Source organism: Narcine bancroftii, chromosome 4 (genome assembly GCF_036971445.1).
Source record: "Narcine bancroftii isolate sNarBan1 chromosome 4, sNarBan1.hap1, whole genome shotgun sequence".
Lineage (NCBI taxonomy): Eukaryota > Metazoa > Chordata > Chondrichthyes > Torpediniformes > Narcinidae > Narcine > Narcine bancroftii.
Genome location: NC_091472.1, coordinates 298799769 through 298825326, shown reverse-complemented (window position 1 = coordinate 298825326; position 25558 = coordinate 298799769). Strand labels below are relative to the sequence as shown.

General features: G+C 40.2%; 1 protein-coding gene across 7 annotated transcripts in view; it reads right to left on the bottom strand.

Moving 5' to 3' along the window:
* LOC138762146 (serine/threonine-protein kinase tousled-like 1) overlaps positions 1–13264 on the bottom strand; it is a 135841-nt gene extending 122577 nt beyond the window's left edge. For 3 of the 7 annotated variants that reach the window (XR_011356773.1, XM_069935605.1, XM_069935610.1), the window contains exons 1-2: positions 12758–13264; positions 12411–12544 (exon numbers count right to left, since the gene is read on the bottom strand). Coding sequence is in view for 6 of the 7 variants with exons in the window: in XM_069935605.1 (XP_069791706.1) it covers positions 12411–12537 (127 nt within the window). In the remaining variant the exon portion in view is untranslated. Of the gene's footprint in view, positions 1–12410; positions 12545–12698 lie in introns of all 7 variants that reach the window. The other 4 variants (XM_069935607.1, XM_069935606.1, XM_069935609.1 and 1 more) reach the window with 4 other exon arrangements.
* Between the last annotated feature and the right edge of the window lie 12294 nt (positions 13265–25558).

The following is a 25558-nucleotide window of genomic DNA, read 5'->3' as shown; positions in this document are numbered from 1 at the left end:
AGCGCACGTGTATGCAAGTTCAGAAAAGTTCTTTAGTTCACAGTCCAATCTCACTTCTCAATCCTCCAAGTTCAGTGGTTGCAAGCAATTCTTACACTGTGCACAGAATTTAACATTTATAAAGTTCACCAGGCTTTGGTGCTTGAAATGTAAATGGTTACTGCTTAGGAAGGTTCTTGTCAGTTTTCAGAGAGAAATTTGTTGTTCCTTTTTAATTAGCTACTCCAGTGTCTTGCTGACAAAACCTTCAGGGTTCTCCAGATAATAACCTCTTTCTTTCAGGTCACCAGAGTTCCTTTCTGTTTCTTTTATTCCAAGTGAAACATTAGCCAGCCAGTCCTCTCCTCTTGCATGAGCCACAAGGGCTTTGACCAGGCAGTCTTACAAAGGGGGCTTTCCATAAGCCTACCAGTTTGTCCTGTTCCAGTCCCAGCTTCTGTCTGGAAAACTGTACAAATGATCTGTCTCTCTCTCAGACACAGAAAAAAGCCTGTTTGACTCTCTCTGACTGCAAAAACACATGATCCTCCTAGAACAACAAGCTCTCTTCCAGACAATCTGCGGCTCCGGCAAGATCTTTCATCTGTTGCCTTTTGTAAACAAAAATCCATTAGTGAAGTCTCAAGTACTCTTCAAAGCTTTTGCAAAAGCTCGGAGGTCCTGATATGTCTAGCATGAGGCAGAGTCCAGTACTTTAAATCAGATCTGTTTTAAAGTGTTTGTATGTAACCTACCCTAACAAACCTTCCCCAATTTATCTCCCAAAAACATATCTATATACTCTGTCACAGTTGGCTCTAACAAACGGATCAGTGCTTGGCTTCAATTATTTTCATTTTATAATAATGATTTGGATGAGGAATCATATAGCCAAATTTGCTAACAATATCAAAGTATGTCATAAATATGTTGAGGATACAGTGTGCATCGGCATATAAAACAAGCAAATAATTGGAAGATGGAGCATGGCATGGAAATGTGATTATCCATTTGGGAAGGATAAAGTAAATAGATTAGAAAACACTATTACAAAGGAATCTACATGAAACAAAGTGAACAAGTTGATGCAGTAATTATGACAAATGCAGGCTGGGCAATGCAAAGGGGGGTCACAAAGAAAGAGTTTTGGACCTGAGTGGTGAGACTAAGGGAAAGCAATCAGTGGAAAGGGTTCAAAATGGGTTGAAAAGGGTGCAGGTAAGACCACAGTCTGTGCATTCAGAGTGCGTGTCGATATTGTGAAAGAGCCTGGTGTCTTATCATCTTAATCTCCATGCCAAGCCATCACTCCTTCAAGAATGTCATAGCTAGAAAGTTATGCTTAATGTTGAGGTACTATTTAAGAGAATGGTAAATTGCAAGTAGGAAGAAAAAATTTATATGATGCCCTGCCATGATTGTAAAAGATGAGATCAGCTGGAATACTTTGATCTCCACATTTAAAAAGTATACTTGCATTCAAGTCAGAGTAGGTTCATTCAACTCACTCCTTGGATGAAGAGCTGACATACAAGCAAACATGGAGCATGACAGTCTTGCATAAACACTTTTAAAGGAGAGGGTACTGATCTTATGGAAATATTCTCTTGGGCCTTGACAAAGCAAGCACTGCAAGAAATATTTCCTTTATGGGCAACACTGAGAACCAAGAGAGGATTTCAGAATAATAGGTAACTGGTTAAAATGAAAACAAGGAGTAATTTCTTTGGAATTAAGTTGTTGACTATATTCAAGGCCAAAACTGTCAGATTTTTGTAGAGAGTTGAAAGTTAACAATTAAACAGGCAGGAAAGTAGAGTTGAGCCCAAGATTTGATTAGTCACAATTTTGTTGAGTTTTGGGGCGGCATGGTTAGCGCGACGCTGTTACAGCGAGAGCGGTCAGGACCAGTGTTCAAATCCCGTGCTGTCTGCAAGGAGTTCGTACATTCTCCCCGTGTCTGCGTGGGTTTCCTCCCATCCTTGAAAGGCACTGGGGGTTGTAGGTTAATTGGGCGGCACAGGCTCATGGGCTGAAATGGCCTATTATCCTGCTATATGTCTAAATTAAAAAATACTAATATAAAGGGCTAAAACAAAGGGCCATATGGCCTATTCCTCCGCCTATTCTTAGGACTCAAAAATTACAAAATTTCAATGGAAGAATGCTTACACTTCACTGAGATAGGGCAGAACTAAGGATCGTTATTTTATTTCCCACCTATCAGAAATGTAATGGTGAGAATTTAACTGCACAACTTGACTTCAAACAGCAAGAAAACATAATATACTTCCTGTCATTTCTATAATGCTTCAACTGTAAACAACTTAAAACAGTGGCCTTAGTCTTAATCTAAATTTGGCCAAAGCCAGCTCCCATATATTTCTGAAACACCTGTAATGCATTCAAGAAAAAGTGAGATTTGGATAACATTGGGCTAGATGACCAAAAACACTGAAGGATATTTTAAACAGTATATGGAGAAGCCGTGGAAAAAAAAGATTGGGGTCCAGTCAAATAATGAAATGGCTGCCAAAGTGCAAAGGAAGTGGAAGATGCACTGCTGAACTAGAGATCAAGATTATAGAGATAGTGAAGATGAGGAATAGGAAGGGATTTGAATACATTTTTTTTTTAAACTGATGAACTGGTAACCAGGTACTAGTCTGTAGCTTCAATTTTGCCAATTTAAAACAGAAGAATTTCCATCTAATTCACGAATAACTAAAAGGCTGAACAATACATGATCAGAAAAATTGCTGGAAATATTAACCCTAGTTAATAATTAGCAGGATGTTAATGTGAAGGAAGGCACAAAGACTTCAGCAATGAAAGAATGAGAAGTCAGCAGAATTCGCTGCAAAGATAAACATTGTCTTACCAGTTATTCACTACATTTACCCACCCCGTCACAAACACCATTTTTGACTAGCATCTGTAGCCAGGGCACAAGAAATTTTAGAAAAGCTCCTACACCTCCCCAAAGTTGACATGATCACAGATTTCCAACATGTTCAGTATCTTGCTTTTGTCTTAAATAAAACTTGGCAAATACAAATTGAATTGTCATTTTTATGACTGCTTGATGAATAAAAACTGAAGTGAATAATTGGAAGTGTTAATTCCATTCCATTAGTATTATTCATTTCAAGTCAGCAATTGAAAAATTATTTTTCATTTTCACCACAGATCATGCCTCATCAAAATAAACTCTATTCAATCATTAATTTGGATAATAAATGGTACCACTACCATTATTTTAATTCAGTACATTTACAAGTGATCTCAAAAGCATTTCTGAAATTAAGTACTGTATATCTGTATTGATAAATTATACATTTCAACCAGTTCCTACTCTTTAAAAACAAATGTGACAGATTTTAACAATGTTCCATTATTTTTAAGGAAAAAATACCCAATATCAATGGAGTTGAGAGGTCCAAGGGGATGTGGGAGGATATAGAATTCCTGAGAGTACCTTGAAGTTGTAAATATTTAGGCAAATAATCACGTGCAGGATTGTCAGGAGGCAAAAATGAATCCAAGTACAATGATTTATTAAAATGAACAAATTCTCAAGCACTACCAATTTCCAAGATGTTTTCTGATTAACAATCATTGCCCCTTTGGAAGCAGTAGTTTACAGGCAAAGTAAATTTTTGTGTAAAGATGATGCCAAACAGGTGAAATTTTGCAACATCACCATAGGCAACTGGTCAACTTCAAAAAGAGCAGAACCTAAATTACTTGCTTTTTCTCCAAAATCTAAACTTGTAAACTGTTTGGCAACACATTCTTGCTACAACTATAAAGTGATTAATGGTGAAAGTATCTTGCGACTGAAGAACCAAATATGAAGGTTTGATCAAAGACAATGCTGTGTGTCAATTAACATCCACGGAATCAAAAGGTGGAGGTCCATGATTTGGATCAAGACCTTGCATCAGGAGCAGGAAATAGTGTCAGTGCATAGTAGCACAAACTACTTTATACCAGGGAAGAAAGAATGGAAGAATAGAAGCCAAAAGGTTAAAGGTTGAACCAGCTGGGGAGGGGATGATGGGTAGATTGAAGTGAAGGGAAATGATTGGAGGGATGAACAAAGAGAGAAAACTAGGTGGACAGGATATAGGTGCTCCACAGAACAGCCACCTAGTTTCACCAATGTAGAGGAGGACACACTGCGAGCTCTAAATGCAGTAGACAAGATTGGAAGGTATGTAGATCAACCTATGCTTCACCTCGAATGGCTGTTTGGGTCTATGGATGGTGATGAGGGGGGGTAAAAGGTGAAGGGACAAATGTTACTAGTTATAGGGAAAAGTCCCATGGATCTGAGGGGGTTAGATGGGAAGAAAGGAGTAAACCAGGGGAAACAGCTGACCTTGTAGAAAACAGAAAGAGGCATTTGGAGAAAAAGATGAGAAGGCAGACTTGTAAAATGGTGTGTTCGGATGTCGTTGTTAGTAGGATAAAAAGGACAAATGAGACCCTACTGCCGTTCTGGAGATAAGTATGTAGGTCGCTGGCACCTAGGCAGGGCTTTAGCTCCTTGACTGCATAGTCAAGTAAAGTCAAATGGGAAATAAAACTTTTCATTAGTAAAGTATTACTAGGCACACATATAAACTGTAATAATTGAATGGCATAACTGACACAAAGGAAGATTTTTGTAGTTGCTAGAAGCCAACCTAATTTTAAGAGATCATAACTGCACTCTACTGCTTGACAATGGAGTAGAACTTTTGATTTCTAATTTTTCTCCTTCCTGCCAGTAATTTTATTCTGCCATTGTGTTGTGGTCTTCAATAGTTTCTTACACCTATATATCAAGTTTCAAGCACAATAAACACAAATAAAAACACCAATGTGTGTGCATATATTAAAAATATTGATTATACCCTCCAAAACAGATGCAGGTTCATGAAAGAGACAATGCTCTTCTAAACTATAATACATTCAAATCGGTAGTTTTTCCAAAGGAGACTGCATCAGGCAGATGCCAAACATGGTATTCATTTTCTCTTTTGTTACTCCTGCAGCTTATCATGGAATATTGGAAGCTAGAAAAATCATACATGGTAAAGTTACCTGAAGAAAGGCTTTCTTCAGATTTGCTCACTATTTACTACTTTACAGAAGCAAATGCAAACCAAATTGTGTTTCCATTCACCACCTACTCTAAACAAAGCATTCATTGCACCAATAGGAAATGGATCTTAAAATGTTTACAAGAGCTACCATACAGTATATGATTGCAATATTAAAAACCACAAACCTAGATTATGATTAAAAGGATCCATTTCATATTTAAAATTTACAAGTGACAGCATATTGAGGACTAGTGCATTAAAAACCTGGTTAGACAAAGTGATTTATCAAAGTAATTTTAGAACTTACAATATCATTAATAGATTAATTTAGCTCAATGATAAAATTAGTCTGTTGTACTGCACAGAAATGGGCTCCATCCAACTTGTCCATGCCAACCATGCCTAACTATGCAAATCTCATTTGGCCACATCCAATTATTTCTTTCCTAGTACCAATTCAAATGCTTTTTAAAATGCTGAAATATTCTAGCACCTCGTATCATTTTGTTACGTCCTAGGCCAGCAGCAATAGAAATTCACCAAGACAATGCTACCATATAACCGTTTACGGCGCGGTAACAGGCCATGTCGGCCCTTCAAGTCTGCACCGGTTCACTAGAACAACTTCATTAGCTCAACCTTCCTGCTCTCCACCCATAAACCTCCAACTCCCTCACCTCCACGTACTCATCCAACCTTCTCTTAAATGACAGAAGGGACTCTGCCGCAACGATCTCATTCCATTCTGCCATCATTTGCTGAGTGAAAAAGCATCCACTAATATTTCTCCTAAAGTTTTGCCCCCTTACCTTTAACTCTTGTTCCAACCTCCCCTGCCCTCAGGGGAAAGAGTCTGTTTATGTCTAGTGTATCTATTCCTTTCATAATTTTAAATACCTCCATCAAGTCCCCTCTCATTCGTTTATTTTCCAATGAATAAAGTCCCAGTCTCCTTAATCTCTCCCTGTAATCCAGATGCTGTAAGCCCCAGGCAACATCCTTGTAAACCTTCTCTGCACCCTCTTAACCTTATCTATATCCTTTCTATAATTTGGTGACCAGAACTGAGCACAATATTCCAAACCAGGCCTCACCAATGCCTTAAACAGCCGCAGCATCACTTCCCAGCTCCTATACTCTATACTATGATTTATGAAGGTCAGCATACCAGATGCCTTCTTAACCACCCTATCTACACGGGAATCCACCTTCAGTGAACTCTGTACCATAACCCCAGGTCCCTCTGTGTGCCTCAATGCCCTCCCCTTAACTGCATATGCCCTATTCTGGTTATTTTTAACCGAAATGCAGCACCTCACACTTGTCTTCATTGAATTCCATCTGCCATCTTTCAGCCCACTCTTCCAAACAAACCAAGTCCTTCTGTAATCCAAGAAAACCTACCTCACTATCCACCACTCCCCCTATTTTCGTATCATCCGCATATTTGCTTACCCTGTTAACCACACCCTCCTCTAAATCATTAATATAAATGATAAACAACAAGTGACCCAGCACCGACTCTGGAGGAACCCGGCTTTTCACAGCCTTCCAACCTGACAGTTGTCCACCATGACTCTTTGCTGTCCATCTTCCAGCTACCTCTGAACCCATGTCACAGTTTCTCTACTAATTCCTAGTGACTGAACCCACCTTAATAACCTTAAAAACAATTTTATAACTATTAATAATATAAAATTTTACTTAACTCTAAATGTAACCCCTAACTGTGTGTGTGCGCTGTAGATCCCAAACCATTACAGTTCAGGCACGATTCTGAAAAGTCAAAGTTCAGTCTTCTAAATCTGGTGTTGAAACTCAAGACTTTAAACTGTTGTTCAAAAGTAATTATAGAGTATGTGAGGCACCAAGTTAGATTTTTGAAAACTCAAATTCTTGTTGAGTTGCTTTCAGAGAAATGTTTCTTCATACGAATGATTTTTCCACAATTCCCCTCTCTTGCATGGAGGCGGAACTTGTGGCTTCCACAATGATTTCAGAAACCCAGGCAAGGGTTTTAGTTGAAATAACTTAATGGCCACACTAGCACTGCTCTCTCTTAACAGAGAAAGTCAAAATGGCCAACCACTTTGATCCTGTGTTCCTCCCTTGACAAGGAGAACACTATAGCAGTCCTCTCACAGAATGAAACTGCATTCCTGATTTTAGATTAAACTGGTGCATTGTATTAAAAATGTTTTCTTAAAGTGTCATAATTACATGACATAACATCATTACTGGCTCTGTTTGAAGTTTTATTTCTTCAGAAACCACTTAATCAAATGGATTTCTGTTTACACTGGTCTTTCTCTCAACCTCCATTGTTTTCAGTATTTCAATGAAACAAACAACTAGTTTTATCATTCTGTTTACAGCTGGACATAGGAGACACAGCGTCTCCAGTAAAATGGTGTCGTGTGCATCTTTCCAGTTTCAAACCCTCAGTCTTTACTAAAAATAATATGCAACCTAAAGATAGATAATAGCAGAATTCTGTAACAATACAAGCGCTTCTATGGAATGTGAAAAACATTATCTACCACCATGTGGAAAACGTGCTCTTATCTCCTTTAAACTTTTCTCCTCCCACTTAAAATTTATGTTCTCTGGTTTTAGACTCCTCCTCAGAAAAAAGACCTGACTACCTACCCTTTCTGTGGCATCAGAATTCTACAAATAGAATAGCTTCCCAAGTTCCAATGAGAATAAAAACCACATGCAATTTACCGGGTGCAGCCTGATTAATGTTCAGTACAGCTGCAACATTACATCCAACCCTTACACTCAAGATGCTTTCACACTGAGATCCCAGTAAATTGGTGTGTCATCGACCAGTGTTTAAGCAGAGTTGGATCAGAGCATTCACACTGAACCACACTGCGACTTTTTGCATAGGGACTTGGCAGAACCTGCAGCATTACAGCATTGGCATCCTAGTTAAATGCATCGGCTCGTATACCACCTACCTTGGCGGATAAGTACCAGGATGAAAATGACCCCGATACCGTATCAATCATGGTCACACAGGTAAGTGAAACTGTAAAAAGGCAATCACCAGCTTTCAGGAACAGTGTGAAAGCAATTTTCTATCCTATGAAGGCACCAAATGTCTTTTTCACTTCATGACCTTGCATCACAAAGTCCTTCCGTGCATTAACACTCCTGATGAACCCTACCATTTATTGTACTTGCCCTGTTAGTATTTGATGTTCCCAAGTGCATTACCTCACTTGTTTGAATAAAAGTTTATTCCCAGCTTTCCGACCCTAACTCCAACTTCTACATCCCTCTGTATTCTTTCACAATTTTTTTTGCTATAGATTATTCCACCAGCAAACTCATTAATCTATCCACAAAAATTATCATTCAAGTCATTTATATAAACAAAGAACAATGGTCCTAATAATTATTCCAGTGCTACACCATCACCACACATTTACTTTCCCCAATTCTCTAGACTAGTCTATCATGCCAAGAAATTTTGAAGCCTAAATTGAATTATTTGGCCTATATAGAATGGCACTGTTGTACACCTTCCCAAGGAACCTCAGTCCATTATGTCTCAGGTCAAGTCAAATTCCAAATACATTACAAATGTAAAACCATTTGAAATGCAACCATAGTACAAATGCAAATATATAGTAATTTACTTCTATGGGTCATATTTACAAAATATGATAAAAGTCAGTAAGAAAACACAACTGATTTCATCCAAATGATGCAAACAAGTATTAAAACATTTGAGGTTAAAATCTTGAAAAATTGTAATGAAAGTAATTTATCATACAGTAAAACTAAAATAAAAATCAGTAGAAATACAAATTAACAAGTTTTTAAATTATTTAGTTGACTACAATTAAACTGCTGTGCAAGTAATAATGTGTTTTGATGCAAAGGTGTATTTTCCAATGCAATTACTTTATTAATTTAACAGAAGAACATTGCTGAAGAGGCCAGCCATTAATCATTTATTCTAAAATGTCCATGACAAAATGGAAGACAGCGACCTTTAATCTGCATCTCTTCTGATCAATGACTATACCAGTATTTTGGATCCAGGATTTAGATCAATAATGAAAGAACAGTGATCCATTTCCAATTCAGAATTTTATGCAATTTCAAGTGATGATGTTCCTAACCATCTTCTTGGTAGTATGTATGGTTTGAGAATTGCTATCTCGAATATCTAAGCAAGGAATAGTAAATGCAATTTAAAGATAGTACAGGCATACCCTGTATAACACGGTTTTGTATAAAGCAGGTTTTGATATTACAAGTTTTATAATTTTAATAAAGTAAAAACAAAATTTTAAAAATTTTATTAATTTATTAACAATGCTCACTGATCTGAGATTTGAAACTTTGGACTGTGACAATGTGAATTTGATGATGAAACTCTTATTGAAATGGATCATCAATGTGTCTATGAAGATAAGCTGTAAAATGAAGATGTTAATGAAGTGCCAACGAAAGAATTCATATTAAAGGAATTATTAACGTTTATTGGAAAAAATAAATGATGGTTGCGATTACCTTATGGATACAGAATCAAACATTGAGAGAAGCATTTTAGAGTTCAAGAATTACAAAATGCTATTTGATGTTATAAAGATATGCATGATGGGGGAAAAACTAAAGTGCAAACTACATTAGACAAATATTTTCTTAAATAAATTATGTTCACTTATTGCCATGATATTGGTCATTTTTAAGTTTTATACATTTAATGCATGTTTGCATAAGAGTTCTAGGTAAAAAGAATAATTATAGAATTAGAACATATTAAAGTGCATTGTAATAATGCTTTGAACAGTGCAGTTTTCCACATCAGTGAACTTGCTTGGAACATATTAACCGTGTTATACAAGGTATGCCTTGTACACTTTATAGTTATAATACACTAGTGAAAAAGAAACTGAATGTTACGGTGATGATTGGGATGTTAATCAAATAGGCTACTCTGTCTTGGATAGTATTGGCCAAGTTTATTGGAGGTACACTCATCCAATTACATCAGTCCTGATGTACCTTGCAAATGTCAAAAAGGATTTGGGGTATCCCATGGGACATTCACCATGGGATACACAGTTTCCAGCCTGCCCTAATAGGAACTGTATGGTGTTGATATTGAGCGTTTTCACTGTCTCTTTCATTTGGAAAATCAAAAGAGAACTTTCTCATCTAAACTTAATTTTGTCCTCTGACAGGTTGTTTTCTCTTAGGAAAAAAACCCAGCTGAAAACTAAAAGCCAATGTTCAGGAAAGCTAACTGAATATCTAAAGTAAGAGCCATGATAACATATGGGTAAGAATGCATTTTTGGTATTTTGGTATTGGTATTTTTAAGAGATTAACGGATTAGTCGGTCAGAGGTTTACCAGAATGACAACCAGAACAGCCAGGTAGTGTTAGCAGTAAAGGGTGACACATGGAGCTGTTCTCTTAAATAATAACTCTTCAAACGTTTGCATAAAAAATAAAATCACACCAATAGCAGAGAATATGACTTTTTAAAACAAGATATAATAACTGATGAGCAAGATGTTAAATTGTTATTTCAGTAGACAAGACTGCACAGTTGAAATTATAATCAGGCCACCCTCGATTGCACTAAATGCAGGAAGGCATTTTCGTGACAAATTCTGAGGGCCTAAGAGTCTGAGCCGCTTACGCCTGCTCATAATTTGTATCCAATAGGCTTCATATGACCCAGCCCTTGGGAGGACCAAGTACTTCAAGAAACGGTTGACAATACTGAGAATTCTAAGAAACACTGAATTTGGAAAATGTAATGCAAGCTTACTTAATAGCAAACATTAATTTATTCTATTGAAAAAAGATTTAAAACAAATTGAATCATCGAGTACAGACACTAGGAACTACTGGATTATGTCAAATGCTGAGATTTTATATTTGAAGCACTTTTTCGCACAAGCTCTATTACAATTATTGAACTGCTTAATAAAACAGAACATAAAAAATATAAGCTGTATTTAAAAATGCTTTCTTCAATTCTTTTTCGTCGTTTTTGAAACAGGTAGAATTATTTCAGTATAAATTAATTAGGTTCTCTACTAGAACTGCAATGAGAGTCACCGAAAATGAGCTACTTTCCCAGAGTCATATAAAGTTAACATTAAATTGAAATCTTCTGAAGTGAAGGAAATGATGTCAAGATCAGAAAATATTCACGTTGAACAGATGCACACACTTGAAAAAAAAAGTTAAATGAAGTTTGCACTGAATTAAATTTCAAAAACAGACAATTCTTTCCTGAATTTCTAAATTTGTAGTGGAGTTCAATGCAAAATTGTGGAGAAACTCGGCATTTTGCGTTTTCAACTTCAACTATGGTGTCTACAGAATTTTGTGTTTTAAATTTGTCGTGTAGTCAAAAAAATACAATTCTGGACACTCAACAGTTATGACTTGGAATGATATTACTTAGTGTAAAGTGCAATGTTTAAAACTACCTTTGTTGATCATGTTTTAAGCTGGAAATTTTGCACTGACACGTCTTTTTGAAGAGAAAGAAATCATCTTGCTAGAGTTAGATGCAAATCAAAATGCCCGCAGAAAAGTATCACGAACAAACGGAACAAAGCATTGCTATGTATGTTCATGTTCACTGTTGGGTCCAATCAAAAGAGCGAAATTCCATCGTCAGATCTCAAGTTTCCATCAAATTCGGAAGCCATTAGGGTTTCGAAACCGACTTCAGGTTGTGGGAAGGATGGCTGCAGTTGCCAAAAAAAGGCAACCTGACCATCCAAATTCTCCCATCGCTGGTTTTCTACACCGTTTGATACCTTTCATTCACTGTTCAAAACAGAACCCACCCGTGGCTGGTGTAGCCAAAGCTGGCGATGGAGTTCAGTCCTTTCAGAAATGCAAGGTCCTTAACCTTTCTGGATCACGTTACAAATCAAGAGGTCAACCGCCCAAACTCGCCGTGAAATATCATGGACTCCAAAACCATGCCCTGACCGACCCTCCTCTTCATCTCCCCCCCCCCACCCCCCAATGGAGTAAACATGACACTCCTTTAAAAGCCTCCGTCCACTTTAAAACAAACATCACTCAGTTGCCAAAATCTGGAGCTCTTTGCAACACAAGAATAATAATAAAGGTGGGGTGGGGGTCGATCTGAAGCGACAGCAGGCCCTCAAGAAGGGCAGAAGGCACCACCCCCCAGGACCTCCTCCTCCCCACGGCCGGGACCCGCAACACTTCCTGCGCTGCCGCTTCGCCAACCCCCCCATCATCATTGAAACATTCCGAAACAGAACGGATAACAATGGCGAGTTCGGCCCAAGTGAGCGGCCACCCAGCAATTACCTTCTTTAGCCTTTACAGGTGCCGTGTTCGCCTGCAAAGCTCCCGGCGTTGGGGACGTGGAGAACTGGGACCAAGATGGCGCCCCCTCCAAACTTCCACCACTTCCACTGTTACTTTGGACACTCATCAAGCTACTTTGAGAGAGAGAGAGAGAGCACACACTCACATACAAGTGTCAGCATTGACGCAACACTTCCACCCCCCCCCCTCCCCACACACACATGCCCCCCCCAGCCCCAGCCCCAGCCCCCCCACACCACAGCGGGCATGACCCAAATCAAGAGAGACCCGAGCAGGCAGGTGGGTGCTTTCACTCCCGGACCGTGACAGACCAGAGCATCACACACCTCTGCGGTGCGTCTTCGAGCCGCCCCGTCCCCTTCGCAGCCAGTTAGTCAGCGTCACGCATCGCTGGGGCGAGGACTATCGCGAGGCTCGTGCCCCTCCAGCCGTGGCCAAATGGCAAATCCTGAGGTTCGGCTCCAGAATCGAGGGCCACGGAAAAGGCCGAGTGACAACGCTGCCGCGGCGCCAACAAGGCCGGCGCCCCCTCCCCTCCCCGGCCCGGCCCGGCCCGGTGGCGGTGCGGCCGCTTCTCCCTCGGCCAGGCCTGCCCCGAAACTTTCACGGCCTCAGCACCCCGTGGCTTCGCACCAGGGGGCAGATTTCCCACCTGATCAGCCCGCCTGGCACAACCTCCCCCCCCACCTTAGTGACTCTCAGGGCATCCGCGGCTTGAAAGCTGCAATTAAAGGGGCTTCGGCTTTCACCCGGACAACTACTTTGCGACAATGTCGCGCGAAATTCCTTCATAGATTCTGAGGGAAAATTAAACTCCAAGTGACAGGGAGGGGAGGGGGGGGAGCCGCCCACATTTTACGTCACTCCCGTGTGACGTCACGCAGGGTGCACGCAAGGGATGGAGGGAGGCAGTCGATGGAAAATTCCTCTTCCCCCCCCCCCCCCCCCCATGGGCTTCAGTCAATTGGCAGCTGTTGTTCAAACCTTTTATTTGGTTTCAGACAGAAGTGCTTCTCCTATTCTCACAAACAGGTACTCTAAGCTACACCAACGTTAAGTGGTTGATGAAAAGTTAGCTCTGATTAACAAAGGAACAAAAAAAAGGATGCTCCTGGTTTTGCAAAGAGCAAGATCCTACTCATCTGAAAATAAAGAAGCATGGAATTCAGAGAACACAAGGGGCACGGTCACGGAGTTTTCAAGAAAGGATAGGTTTTTTTTTAAATCTATGCTACCACAAAGCTCTTTGCAAATAAATGGACTTAAGTCCAAGTGTTTGCAGGTAGTGCAGAAATTCACAATGTTAGCATTGTGAGTCTACTCTGCTGCTTGGACTTACCAAACCTGCCACCGCTGCCAACTAGAAGGATCAAGCCAACTGGTGTATAGGAACGCCACAACCTGTAGGTTTCTCTCAGTCAGATACCTGTCAAGTCATATCTTTGTTCATTCAGCAATAGTACCTCTAAATGCCGGATCCTAATCCAACATTACTGTGGGAATACTTTCACTTGACACATCATCTCAGTTCAGTAAGGTCCGCTTATTCACTTACACAATTATTACAAGCAATGTATCAGGGATCCCTTAAATAAATTTTTCATAAACTGACCATTTCTAGACATTCTGGTAGTTTGGAATTGTTAACACTGTCGATGCAGCAATATTTGCACCTCATTTGTCCACTGCAAGGTCCCAAACCAGCAATATAATAACCAAAACTCTGTTTCAGTTACATTGGTAAAAAGTAAATACTGATCAAGACACCAGAGAGAGCTACCATGCTCTCCTTCAAATTAGAGCCTTGGAATCTTTTTCATCCACTTGAAAGAACCAACCTGAGAGAATATTTCAAGATTCAAGATTCCTTTATTGTCATGTAATAAAATAGGTGTAATAATACACAAAATTTGCTTTAGTCTGCCATTCACCATCAGCAGAAATTGCCAGTTGCCTATTACAGTCAGCGAAAGAGAAGCAAAATAAAGTTCCCCCAGAGATACTGAGTGTGTGTGGATTTGCCTCCAGCACTCCTGCAGCCACGCAGGCTCCAGTCCAAATCATCGACAACCTGAGTTCCAGATCTGAACTTCTGATACGATCAAGAAGCCTTCAGTGTCCTTGGCACCTTTTTGCATCGCGGTTCTGATACCTGGTACCCCTTCAGATAGTCTCGAGCCATTCTCCAGCAGTCTGCAACCTGGTGTGAGTCCTATCACTGCAGTCACCAACAGCCTGCCACCAGAGTCTCAGCCGCTGAGCCCCTTATTGGTGGGCTGCCATAGTTTCCATTCTATGAGTTGTCTCCTCTGCTTCTCCTTCTCAAACTAGTGCCCTGCGCCAGTTCCTCTGCTTCCAATGTCATATCCAAAATGTGCCATAGAGATACGAGAGACTGCAGATACTGGAATCAGGAGCAAGAAACACTCGACTGGAGGAACTCAAGAGGTGGAGGAGCGTCAGTGGGAAAAAAAGAATTGTTTCTAGCGGCTGCTCACGGCAGCACTATTGACATGAAATACGTCCACACAATACGAGGGTGCACCATTAACTGACTTTATTTGAATCTCTTGTGCTGCTTTTAGGGAACAACCCACTTCCTGTCTGGAGTGCTTTGGTCTATGGGAGTGACGTCAGCACATTGTGGTGTCACTGCCTGCCTAGCGACGTGCAACCAGGAAGTGGTGACATCTCCCAGGCAACGGGTGTTACCAAACGTGGGCTTCTCCTGGAGAAGGGAAGGGGGCCTGCGCCATCTTGTACCAAGCGACTGGGGTGGCGATAGGCCCATCTAACCGTGTGGTCGCTTGGCCCGCTACATGTTGATATTTCTGGTCAGAACCCTTCATTAAGATTCAAGAAGACCTCCGATGTAAAACCTCAGCAATTCATTTCTGCCACTGTTGCTGCTCTTGCAGCAGATTATTTTTTGCTCCAAAATATGCCAAAACCTAACAGAACATATGGTTACCTCTGGAGTTGGTCTTTTACATAGGAGGTCCCCACATTAAGTCATCTGACCTGATCCCCAGTACTTCACCAAAAGAGTTATACATTTCTCTGGGCCTTTTTTGACACTCCTAAGTGCTTGAAGAATCACATTTTTAGCTGATCAATATGTCACGTTCCTGATATACGCATTAAAGTTTGCATCCCACCTAAAATAGATGAATTGTAAGTAATATGCACTTTGACAGAATTAGATTTACGCTCATTGATGGTGTAATAAAGCAATAAACATGAACACAGTAGATATCATGACTAAATAAGGTTGGTGGACTTTGCTTTTGGCAGGAGGGGAGTCGGTCTTGATTAAAACATGACCCTTCAGTCGTGACCTTAAAATAAGGTACAGATATTAAAAACAGTTTGTTTGACTTTAGGACTCTGAATTCTACTTGCTGATAAGGCAGTAAATGGCTCTAACAGTCTATCCACAGACATCTCTTAAACCCACTAACTCCCACAGTTACCTTGACTACGCCTCTTCCCACCCTGTCTCTCGTCAAGATTTTCTTCTTTATTTAACTCACAATTAAAATCAGTTTTGATCATTGTTTAGTGGACCTTCCTATCTCCAAATTGACTGGTGTGTTTCAATACTATGTTCATGATTTCATTTCAAAGCAATTCAGTGGCTGAAATGCTCTTAGGTCTGTTCTGAGTTCTTGAACTGGTGTGCTCAAAGCAATGTCTTTCTTTTTATGGATCTTTATAAAATACATGTTATGATAATAACATTTTGTGTATATTTCAAAACCTTCAAATTTTAATTTGTGGTATGCTGGAAATTTCTTGTGCAGAAGAGTACATTGTATGTAAACCAATTTATTTGGTGAAAATCCTTCAGAAGAGAAATTTGCCCATAAACTCTTAAAAGTTGAGGATGAATTAATTTGTGGTGGTGATCATAAACCAGAATGCTGTACTAAATGAATGAACATCTTGCGGGGCACTTTACTGCATCATCAGACTATCAGCTGAGAATAATTATGAAGCCGAAGGTATCTGAGATAGGCTAGAATAATTAATTGGCATGTTTGAATGCTCGCAATAATATTAACAGAACAAATGATTGACTTTGACCTGTGAGAGTGAATTGATGAATCATCACATGTAAATTTTCTTCTTTGAACTGCAAAGGGAGTGTGAAACGGCATTCAATTAATGCCCTGGTCAGTCTTCCTGAATGATGAGTAAATGTGCAAATAATTTTAACCTTCCATGTTTAAACTATCAATATCAAAGAGCACTTTTTCCAACTATGCTGCTTCCATGATTGAATTGTGGGGAGAGTATGATTTAATCATATAGTGAACCAATAAAACAAACTCGTGGACAAACTCAAAAGTAGCTTTTGTGTGAATCATTTTGAGTTGAGACTTTGCATCAGGATGAGAGTGGCGAGGGAAGATAGCCAATATAAAGAGGAGAGGGGGAGTGTTGAAACAAGGATCAATAGTTGATAGGAGGGGTGAAGGATGATAGATTTGAAGATCATGTCTGGACCTTGAATAATTAAAGGGGATCTTACTGTGTGTGAGCACTTTGATTGGATGCAGGTGGCCATTAAGCTGGAGAAATAATTATGATCCATCAATAAAAAGCCTTCAATACAGTGCAGTGTATTAACAGGTGGGATAATGAGCAGGTATCAATTCTGTTTCTTTCTGGTGGTTGACATTTAAAATAGTCTAATGACTTATCCTGGTTTTCTAGTCTTACATTGGGTTATTCTCAAGCTTTTTGGAGCCTGATCATTGAAGCAAGCTTCAGGGAGAGTGGAAAAGTTTTTAACATAGTTTGTTCATAAATGTTTGGGACAAATACATTCTCTGCAAGATGCAAACCATGACAAAGGTGTTATGCTTTGGATCTTGGCCAGTTCCTTTATGCCTCCACACTTTGCTCTTGCCATCACTCTGATACAGGTTAATCTTGGTCTCATCTGTCCACAAAAACTTTTTCCAGAATTCTGCAGGCTCTTTTAAATACTTCTTGGCAAACTGTAATCTGGCCATCCTGTTTCTGTGGCTAACTAGTGGTTTTCACCTTTGCGGTGTAGCCTCTGTATTTCTGTTCAAGAAGTCTTCTATAGACAGTAGTCATTGACATATCCACACCTGCCTCCTGAAGAGGGTTTATGGTCTGTTGAACAGGCATTTGGGGAGTTCTCTTCATTATGGTGAGAATTCTTCTGTCATCTGCAGTGGGGATCTTCCTTGGTCGACCAGTCCCTTTGTGATTACCGAGCTCACCACTGCGCTCTTTCTTCTCCATCATGTTCCAAACAGTTGATTTTTGTAATCTTAAGGTTTGGGTGATGTGTCTTACTGTAGACTTATAATGGCTTCTTTGACTTTCATTGCCACAGCTCTAGTTCTCATGTTTAAAAATAGTAACTACTGATTCCAAAGGCAATCAAAAGCTTAGAAGCAATTCTAGCTCTTTTATACCTGCATCAATGAAGTGATTAAACATAACTGAGTACTCAAAACACATGTGAATCTAAATGTCCCAAATTTTATGGTGCCCTCCAATGAGGGGACTATGTAGAAAAAGTGCTGTAATTTCTACATGGTCAAACCAAAATGTGTACAAGTAACCTTGAATAAAACCAGGAATGTGCACTTTAATTGCATGTGAATTGTTTGATTACAAATTTAAAACTGACCATAGGGGCAAATAAAGGAGAGAAAAAAATGTCTTTGTTCCAAACATCATGGAGGACACTGTGTATGAATCACAAAGACAACTTCTCCAAGGATATTAAGTGGCCCATCAGCACTCAATCCATCCATCACATGAAATCCATAGTTCAGCAAGTTTAGATCTGCCCCAAAGGTGAAAACCACTAGTTCGCCACAGAAACAGGTTGGCCAGACTACAGTTTGCCAAGAAGTATTTAAAAGAGCCTGCAGAATTCTGGAAAAAGGTTTTGTGGACAGATGAGACCAAGATTAACCTGTATTAGAGTGTTGGCAAGAGCAAAGTGTGGAGGCATAAAGGAACTGGCCAAGATCCAAAGCACAACAACTTTGCCATGGTTTGCATCTTGCAGAGAATGTTTTAGTCCCAAACATTTATGAACAAACTATGTTAAAAACTTTTCCATTCTCCCTGAAGCTTGCTTCAATGATCAGGCTCCAAAAAGCTTGAGAATAACCCAATGTAAGACTAGAAAACCAGGATAAGTCATTAGACTATTTTAAATGTCAATTCCTGCTGCATCTCAACCCTTCTAATACTACAACTTCCAAAATGTTACCTGTCCCATTGGAAGCCAAACTATCAATTGGGTAACAGCTGCACAGAGCCTAAAGTTATGTGAACCTTGATACTAGGGTCTAAATATTTGTGATTAAAGCATTAATTTATTTTCTTGTATACCCAAGATGCTGCGCTGTGCATGCTCAGGTTAGTTAATCTTACCTGAACCCATTTTATTCCTCTAATATTCCCATCAACTGCCCCCAGCCAACAATCTATTCCTGAACACTGCACTTTTCCCCCCTTATGGCTATCTACTTTTCTTGATTTCTTGAAGACCTTCATGAGGAATGTCTTTAGAGTGCTTCATCAGTAACGATGCAATTTATGTCACAGCATAAAATCAAAGGAAGGTGTGATTGTGAGTTGTGCAAAACTTGCCATATAGTGTATGTGTAATGTCTTAAGTGCTTATGGTTGCCAATACGAGTTTTGACTTTTGTGATTGAATACTGACATATAGAGTGGGACAATAGCATCTTGCTTTGTTGCAGCTTTGATTTCACTCAATGTCATTACTTTGGGCACCTATGTTCACATTGACTTGATCAGTATGCATTTCTGTGACCATGACTAGCAAAGTCAACAGTAGACATAAGATGACACAAAAGGTACAACGTCTGTTATGTCATGCGATAAGTCATACTCTTCATAATCATTGACTCCTCAATGCAATCTAGGATAATTAAACAGACTAATGAGCAATTAATGATCAGGTACAATTTCAAGTTTATTATCTTACAAGTAGAGATGTAAATTAAATGTAAAATGGACCAAGTGACACATAATGTTTCTTATTCTTTGACTAGTGATATTTCACTAGCTTCATTTTTCTGTACAAGAATAGCACAAAGACATTTGGGTTTACCTCTCTGATCAACTACATAGCTTTCGCCTAGAGCGACAATCTGGAAGTTGCATTTGGAGGTCATGCTTCAAGTTGCATTTGGAGGTCATCTTCTATCATTATGCCAGAGCTAATAAGGTGTTCTAAGAAATTGGATATACAATATTTGGATAGCCAGAAATTGATTAGGGATAGTCAACGTGGCTTTATGCGTGGTAGGTCGTGTTAAACCAATCTTAAAGAGTTTTTTGAGGAGGTTACCAGGAAAGTTGACAAAGGAAAGGCTGTGGATGTTGTCTTCATGGACTTTAGTAAGGCCTTTGACAAGGTTCTATTAGTCTGGAAGTTTCAGATCCTAGGTATTCATGGTGAAGTAGTGAACTGCATTCGACAATGGCTGGATAGTCTTACGAACTAATAAAATCCTATTAATACTAACAAAGGAACAGCAATGGAAAATTCACCAGACAATGGTAAATTCAAAATAATAGTTTTTATTAAACTATTAATAACATAAAATTTCTTATTTATCTCAAAACTTTATCTTAAACCCCACTATGTGCAAGTGTGTGTGCAAGTGTGTGTGTGTGTGTGTGTGTGTGTGTGTGTGTGTGTGTGTGTGTGTGTGTATGTGTGTGTGAGAGAGAGAGAGAGAGATTAAATCCCAAACTATTACAATTAAGCTTGATTCTGAAAAAGTTAAATTTAAAGTGCAGTTTCAAACATCTTGTTGAACTTGAGGGTCTTTTTAAATTGTGGTTCAGAAGTAATTATGAAGCAAGAGTGAAGCTTCAGATTTATTTAAATTGTTGCTCAAAAGCAATAATGATTTTGAAACATCAAATCATCAGACTTCTTTAAAACTCACAAATTCTTTTTTGTAGCATCGTTTTCAAAACAATGTTCCTTCATACGAACAAATTTCTTCAATCCTCTATACAAGTGATTTTCCTCCTATTTTCCTTAGGAGTTATGGAGTCTGATATTTTCTTTTAAAATACCTCTGGGTATTCCTTTTTTTAATAAGAAGAACACAGATCCTTTTCAAAGGATTTTGAAACTACTTCTCTTGACAGAGAAAGCAATCCTGTATTCACAGGAGGAAGGATTTCTTCCAATCGTTTCAAAATGTCTCTCTCTTTCAGATATATGTATCTCTGAAATCATGTGATACAATGTCACTACAGTTTCAGTTTCATTTTTGTCCAAAACAACTTGTCATTTCACATCCACAAAAACTTCTGACCACATCTCTGTTTAAGTGGTTCTGAATCCAGAAAATCCACACAGGACATTGAAATGGGACTTGAGTTTTGAAACAGCTGCTAGCATAATACTGAATGTACACAAAAATGCTTTTAAGAACCACACATAGTTCTTGAACTTCAATTAAGAACACTTCATTCCCATTATGGCTCTGTTTTTCAGATGCTGTGACTCTGAACTGAACACTCTTTCTTAGTGTAATGGTGTATCAGAAAATGTGCTGTGACCTGTGTGACCCTGAATCTAGCCCACAATTCCCTCACTAAAAAATATATATTTTATATCTAAAGATTAACACAAATCTGTTACAACAGGAGAAGCCAGAGAGTAGTGGTGGATAATTCCTTCTCAGACTGGAGGCCTGTGACTAGTGGTATGCCTCAGGGATCGGTGCTGGAACCATTGTTGTTTGCCATCTATAACAATGATCTGGATAATTGGTAAATTGGATCAGCAAGTTTGCAGATAACACTAAGATTGGAGGTGCTATGGACAACGACAGTGGTGAATTAACCATTAGTCTGAGTAGGTTTAAGCCTAAGGGCCCAGAATGGAGGGGGCCCCTGAGAGCAAAAAAAATGGTTTAATTGAGTTTATGCTTGAGTATTTTGAATGATATTTCTGTACTTTTGCATAATTTTTTCATATCTGGAATATTATAAATACGATTTTTTTTTAAATTAGTCTCCAAACATATAAACATTTGGAAGTAATGCTTTAGGACCTCATACTGCAACCCACAAAATTGTTTTAGCATGACGAGATTATTATGTCACGAATTGGCATTAACATGCACGTATACTGGTTAAAGACAGGGAGCGAAGCCCATTGAAACATGAATGCCAGTAATGTGAAATCTATAAAATATGATAATAAACAGAAACATTACTTTAGTAAGTCCATGTTTTATTATTCCCTTACAAATGGTGAGAAAACCAGAAGTACAGGTAAGGCATTCTGTTTTAACTGCAAACTGTTTTCCGTGAAGACCATGCTTGATTGCTCGACAATACCAGTCAGAACATGACTACATAAAAGAATTCTGGAAAGAGTTGTTGCTACAATTAAATTTTTTGCTTATACATGTAGTACATTATACATAGTTAAAAAATGTTATTTAAAGTAACTTAATGTCAATGAAGGGTGAGGCAGGGAGGCAAGGTTTGGGGGAGCTCTACTAAACCTCAGCCTGGGGACCTGGATGGTAGTTAATCTACCATTGGACAGTGAAGAAGATTTTCAAAGCTTGCAGAGGGATCTGGAACAACTGGATGGGCTAAAAAAAGGCAGATCAAATTTAATGCAGACAAGGGTGAGGTGTTGCATTTTGAAAGGAAAAACCAAGAAAGGACATTCATGATGAATGGTAGGGCACTAAGTGTCATAAAACAGAAGGATTTGGGAATACAGATACATAATTCTCTGAAAGTGGTGTCACAGGTGGATAGGGTTGTAAAGAGAGCTTTTGGCACATTGACCTTCCTCAAAGTATTGAGAATAAGAGCTGAGATATTATGGTAAAGTTGTATAAGAAATTGGTGAGGCCAAATTTGGAGTATTGTGTATAGTTTTTGTCACCTAACTACAGGAAAGATATCAATAAGATAGAAAGAGTCCAGAGAAGATTTACTAGGATGCTGTCTGGACTTCAGGAACTGAGATACAGGGAAAGGTTAAACAGATTATGACTTTAATCCCTGGAGTGTAGCAGAATGAGGGGGGATTTGATAGAGGTATTTAACATTATGAGAGGGTTAGAAATGGCTTTTTCCACTGAGGGTAGGTGAGATACAAACCAAAGGACATGGGTTAAGAGTGAAAGGGGAAAAGTTTAGAGGAACAAACTTTTCCCTCCTGAAAAGCTCAGCCTAGCAAAGGAGGAGTTCAAGAAAATAGAGGAGCTTGGGATTATGTGGCGCTCCGACTGTCCCTGGGCTTCCCCCCTCACATGGTGCCAAAAACAGCGGGGGAGGGGGAGACCATGTGGCAACTACTGCCGTCTCAACGAAGCCATCAACCCCGACAGATTTCCCATGCCCCACATCCAAGACTTAGCCGCCAACCTGCATGGAGCACGAGTGTTTTCCAAGATCTCATCTTCACATAGAGAGCAGTGGGAGTGTGGAATGAGTTGCCATCTGAGGTGGCTGAATGCAGCCTCAATTTTAGCATTTAAGAAGAATTTTGACTGGTACGTGGATGGGAGGGGTATGGAGGGCTATGGACTGGGTGCAGGTCAGTGCGACTAGGCAAAAAACAATGGTTTAGCACAGATTAGAAGGGTTGAAGAGGTCAATGTGGCTTCAAGTCCTTGGAGATTAGATTGTCTGAAATTTTGAAGCTTGTCAGCTGCTGAGCTCAGTCTAACTTTGATATTCTTGTATCAAAATTTAACATATAGTGATAGCCAACCTTAAAAAGCTTCATGGATAGAATAGTTCAATGACAATCTTATTAATTGTTGATGCTACATGATGTCCATTTTGATCACTTAATGGGGTATGTACATCTCCACACATGCAAATCTGAAAGATTTCATAGGATGTATGTGTGATCTCTGATGTGAACAACTGGCACTCAGAAAAATATCACTTACCCCTTTTACACAGCAATCCCACTTAATTAGTATGGGAACACCTGTCTTTAAAGCCAGCTTGGGTTGTTCACTGATGCGAAATGCATCAGCTCTGACACTACCTACCTTCACGGGTAATACATGGGAGGAAAATGACCCCCAATGCTGCATTTGTTGCGATTACACAGGTAAGTGAAGTGGTTAAAAGGTGGTTAATTCCTGTCATTTAAAAACTGTGAAAAGGGGGCCACTGTTACCTTCAGCTACAAAAAATATCAATTTGTAGTGGCCCACGCACAGAGGTGCGGACCAGCCCACAAAATGGTCGACGTATGCGGCAACTGTGTGGACCAGGGGTAACACTGGCCATCATCCTAGATGACCTCCCGCACAGTAGAAAGACAGGAACTGTGGCAGGAACGCCAGCCACTCCCAGGCCGATGTTGTGGGGCCCTGATGTCAGTACCTGGACCCTATATAAACACAATGGCCAGTGCAATAAAACATCCTCAACTTTCAGGCTTTGTGGTACATGTCATTCTTCTCCATGCCTGTGTAGCGCAAATGGTACATTGGTGGAACTAAAGATGACGGACCAGGCAGAGCCAGTGACCATTCACACAGTCTCTCTCAGGCTTCCAACAGTTTGTGTGTCACAGCCACAGGTGTGGTTCATGCAAGCCGAGGCTCAGTTCCAACATCGACACATTGCAACTTGTACGTCATGAACACACTCAATCAAGACACAGCAGCAAGGGTAGTAGATTTCCTACGGCAGCCTCCGGAGCAAGCCAAATTCGCGGCCCTCAAAGAGCTGTTAACTCACATTTTCGGGTTTTCCAGGAGCGAGCGCACTGTCTGATTGCTACATATGGACGGATTGGGGAACAGGGCACCATCCATGCTAATGAGCTAGATGCTCGCTTTGATTGAAGGCCACAAGCCTTGCTTGCTCTTCAAGCAAATCTTTCTGGAGCAGCTGCCCGAGGATATCAGACTCTTGGAGGGTTGCGGCCCAGGTGAATATGCTATGGAGAGTGAAGAAGGATACCAGCACCATCATAGACAACATCAGCAAGCCCCATGAACAGCTGACTGTGAGACCAAAACCAATGGAGAGGCAAGTTAATACTCCGGAATAATTCTGCTACTATCATCACTGATAGGGTGCGGAGGCCTGTTGATTCCACCCACCCTACAGGTTTCCAGGAAACACCCTGGCTAACAATCGTTGATGGCTGCAGCGATTAGCCAAAATGATAGCCTCCTCTATATTTGGGACTCCTTGTCGGGCAGGCATTTCCCGGTTGACACTGGCGCTGAGATAAGTGTCCTACCCCCCCGCAGGCCTCAACACCTGCAATGGCAAGCAGGGGGTAGCACAGAAGCTAACAGCTCCTCCATCTACACCTTTGGTACCCGCACTATCCCCATTTGGTTCATCAAAGGCCACTTTACATGGACCTTCACCCTCGTGGCAGTGACACAACCACTCCTGTGGGCCGACTTCCTTCATGCCCACTGCCTGCTTTAGATCTCAAGGGACAGCACTTGGTGCACGACAGAACTTTTTAGACTCTACCTTTGGGGGAAGCCAAACTATCTCCCACCCACCTTGACTCTATAACCCTTCCAGATAATGAATTTGACCATATCCTGGCAGTTCTCCTCAATAGTGGCACCACAGTTCTCTGTGGCCAAGCCAAATCAGGGAGTAAGGCACCACATTCTGACTGAGGGCCCCCCGCTCCATGCCATGACAAGCTGATGACTCCCTCCTAAAAAGCTCAGCCTAGCGAAGGAGGAGTTCAAGAAAATAGAGGAGCTAGGGATTGTGTGGCGCTCCGACAGTCCCTGGGCCTCCCCCCCCACTCACATGGTGCCAAAAACAGCGGGGGAAGGGGTGGAGACCATGTGGTCACTACTCCTGCCTCAACAAAGCCATCAAGCCCGACAGATATCCCATGCCCCGCATCCAAGACTTAGCCACCGACCTGCATGGAGCACAGGTGTTTTCCAAGATCTCATCCGGGGATATCACCAAATCCCAGTTCACCCCCAGGACGTCCTCAAGACCGCAATTATATCCTCCCTTTGGCTTGTTCGAGTTCCTCCATATGCCCTTCAGTTTGGAAAAACGCAGCACAAACTTTCCAGTGGCTGAAGGAC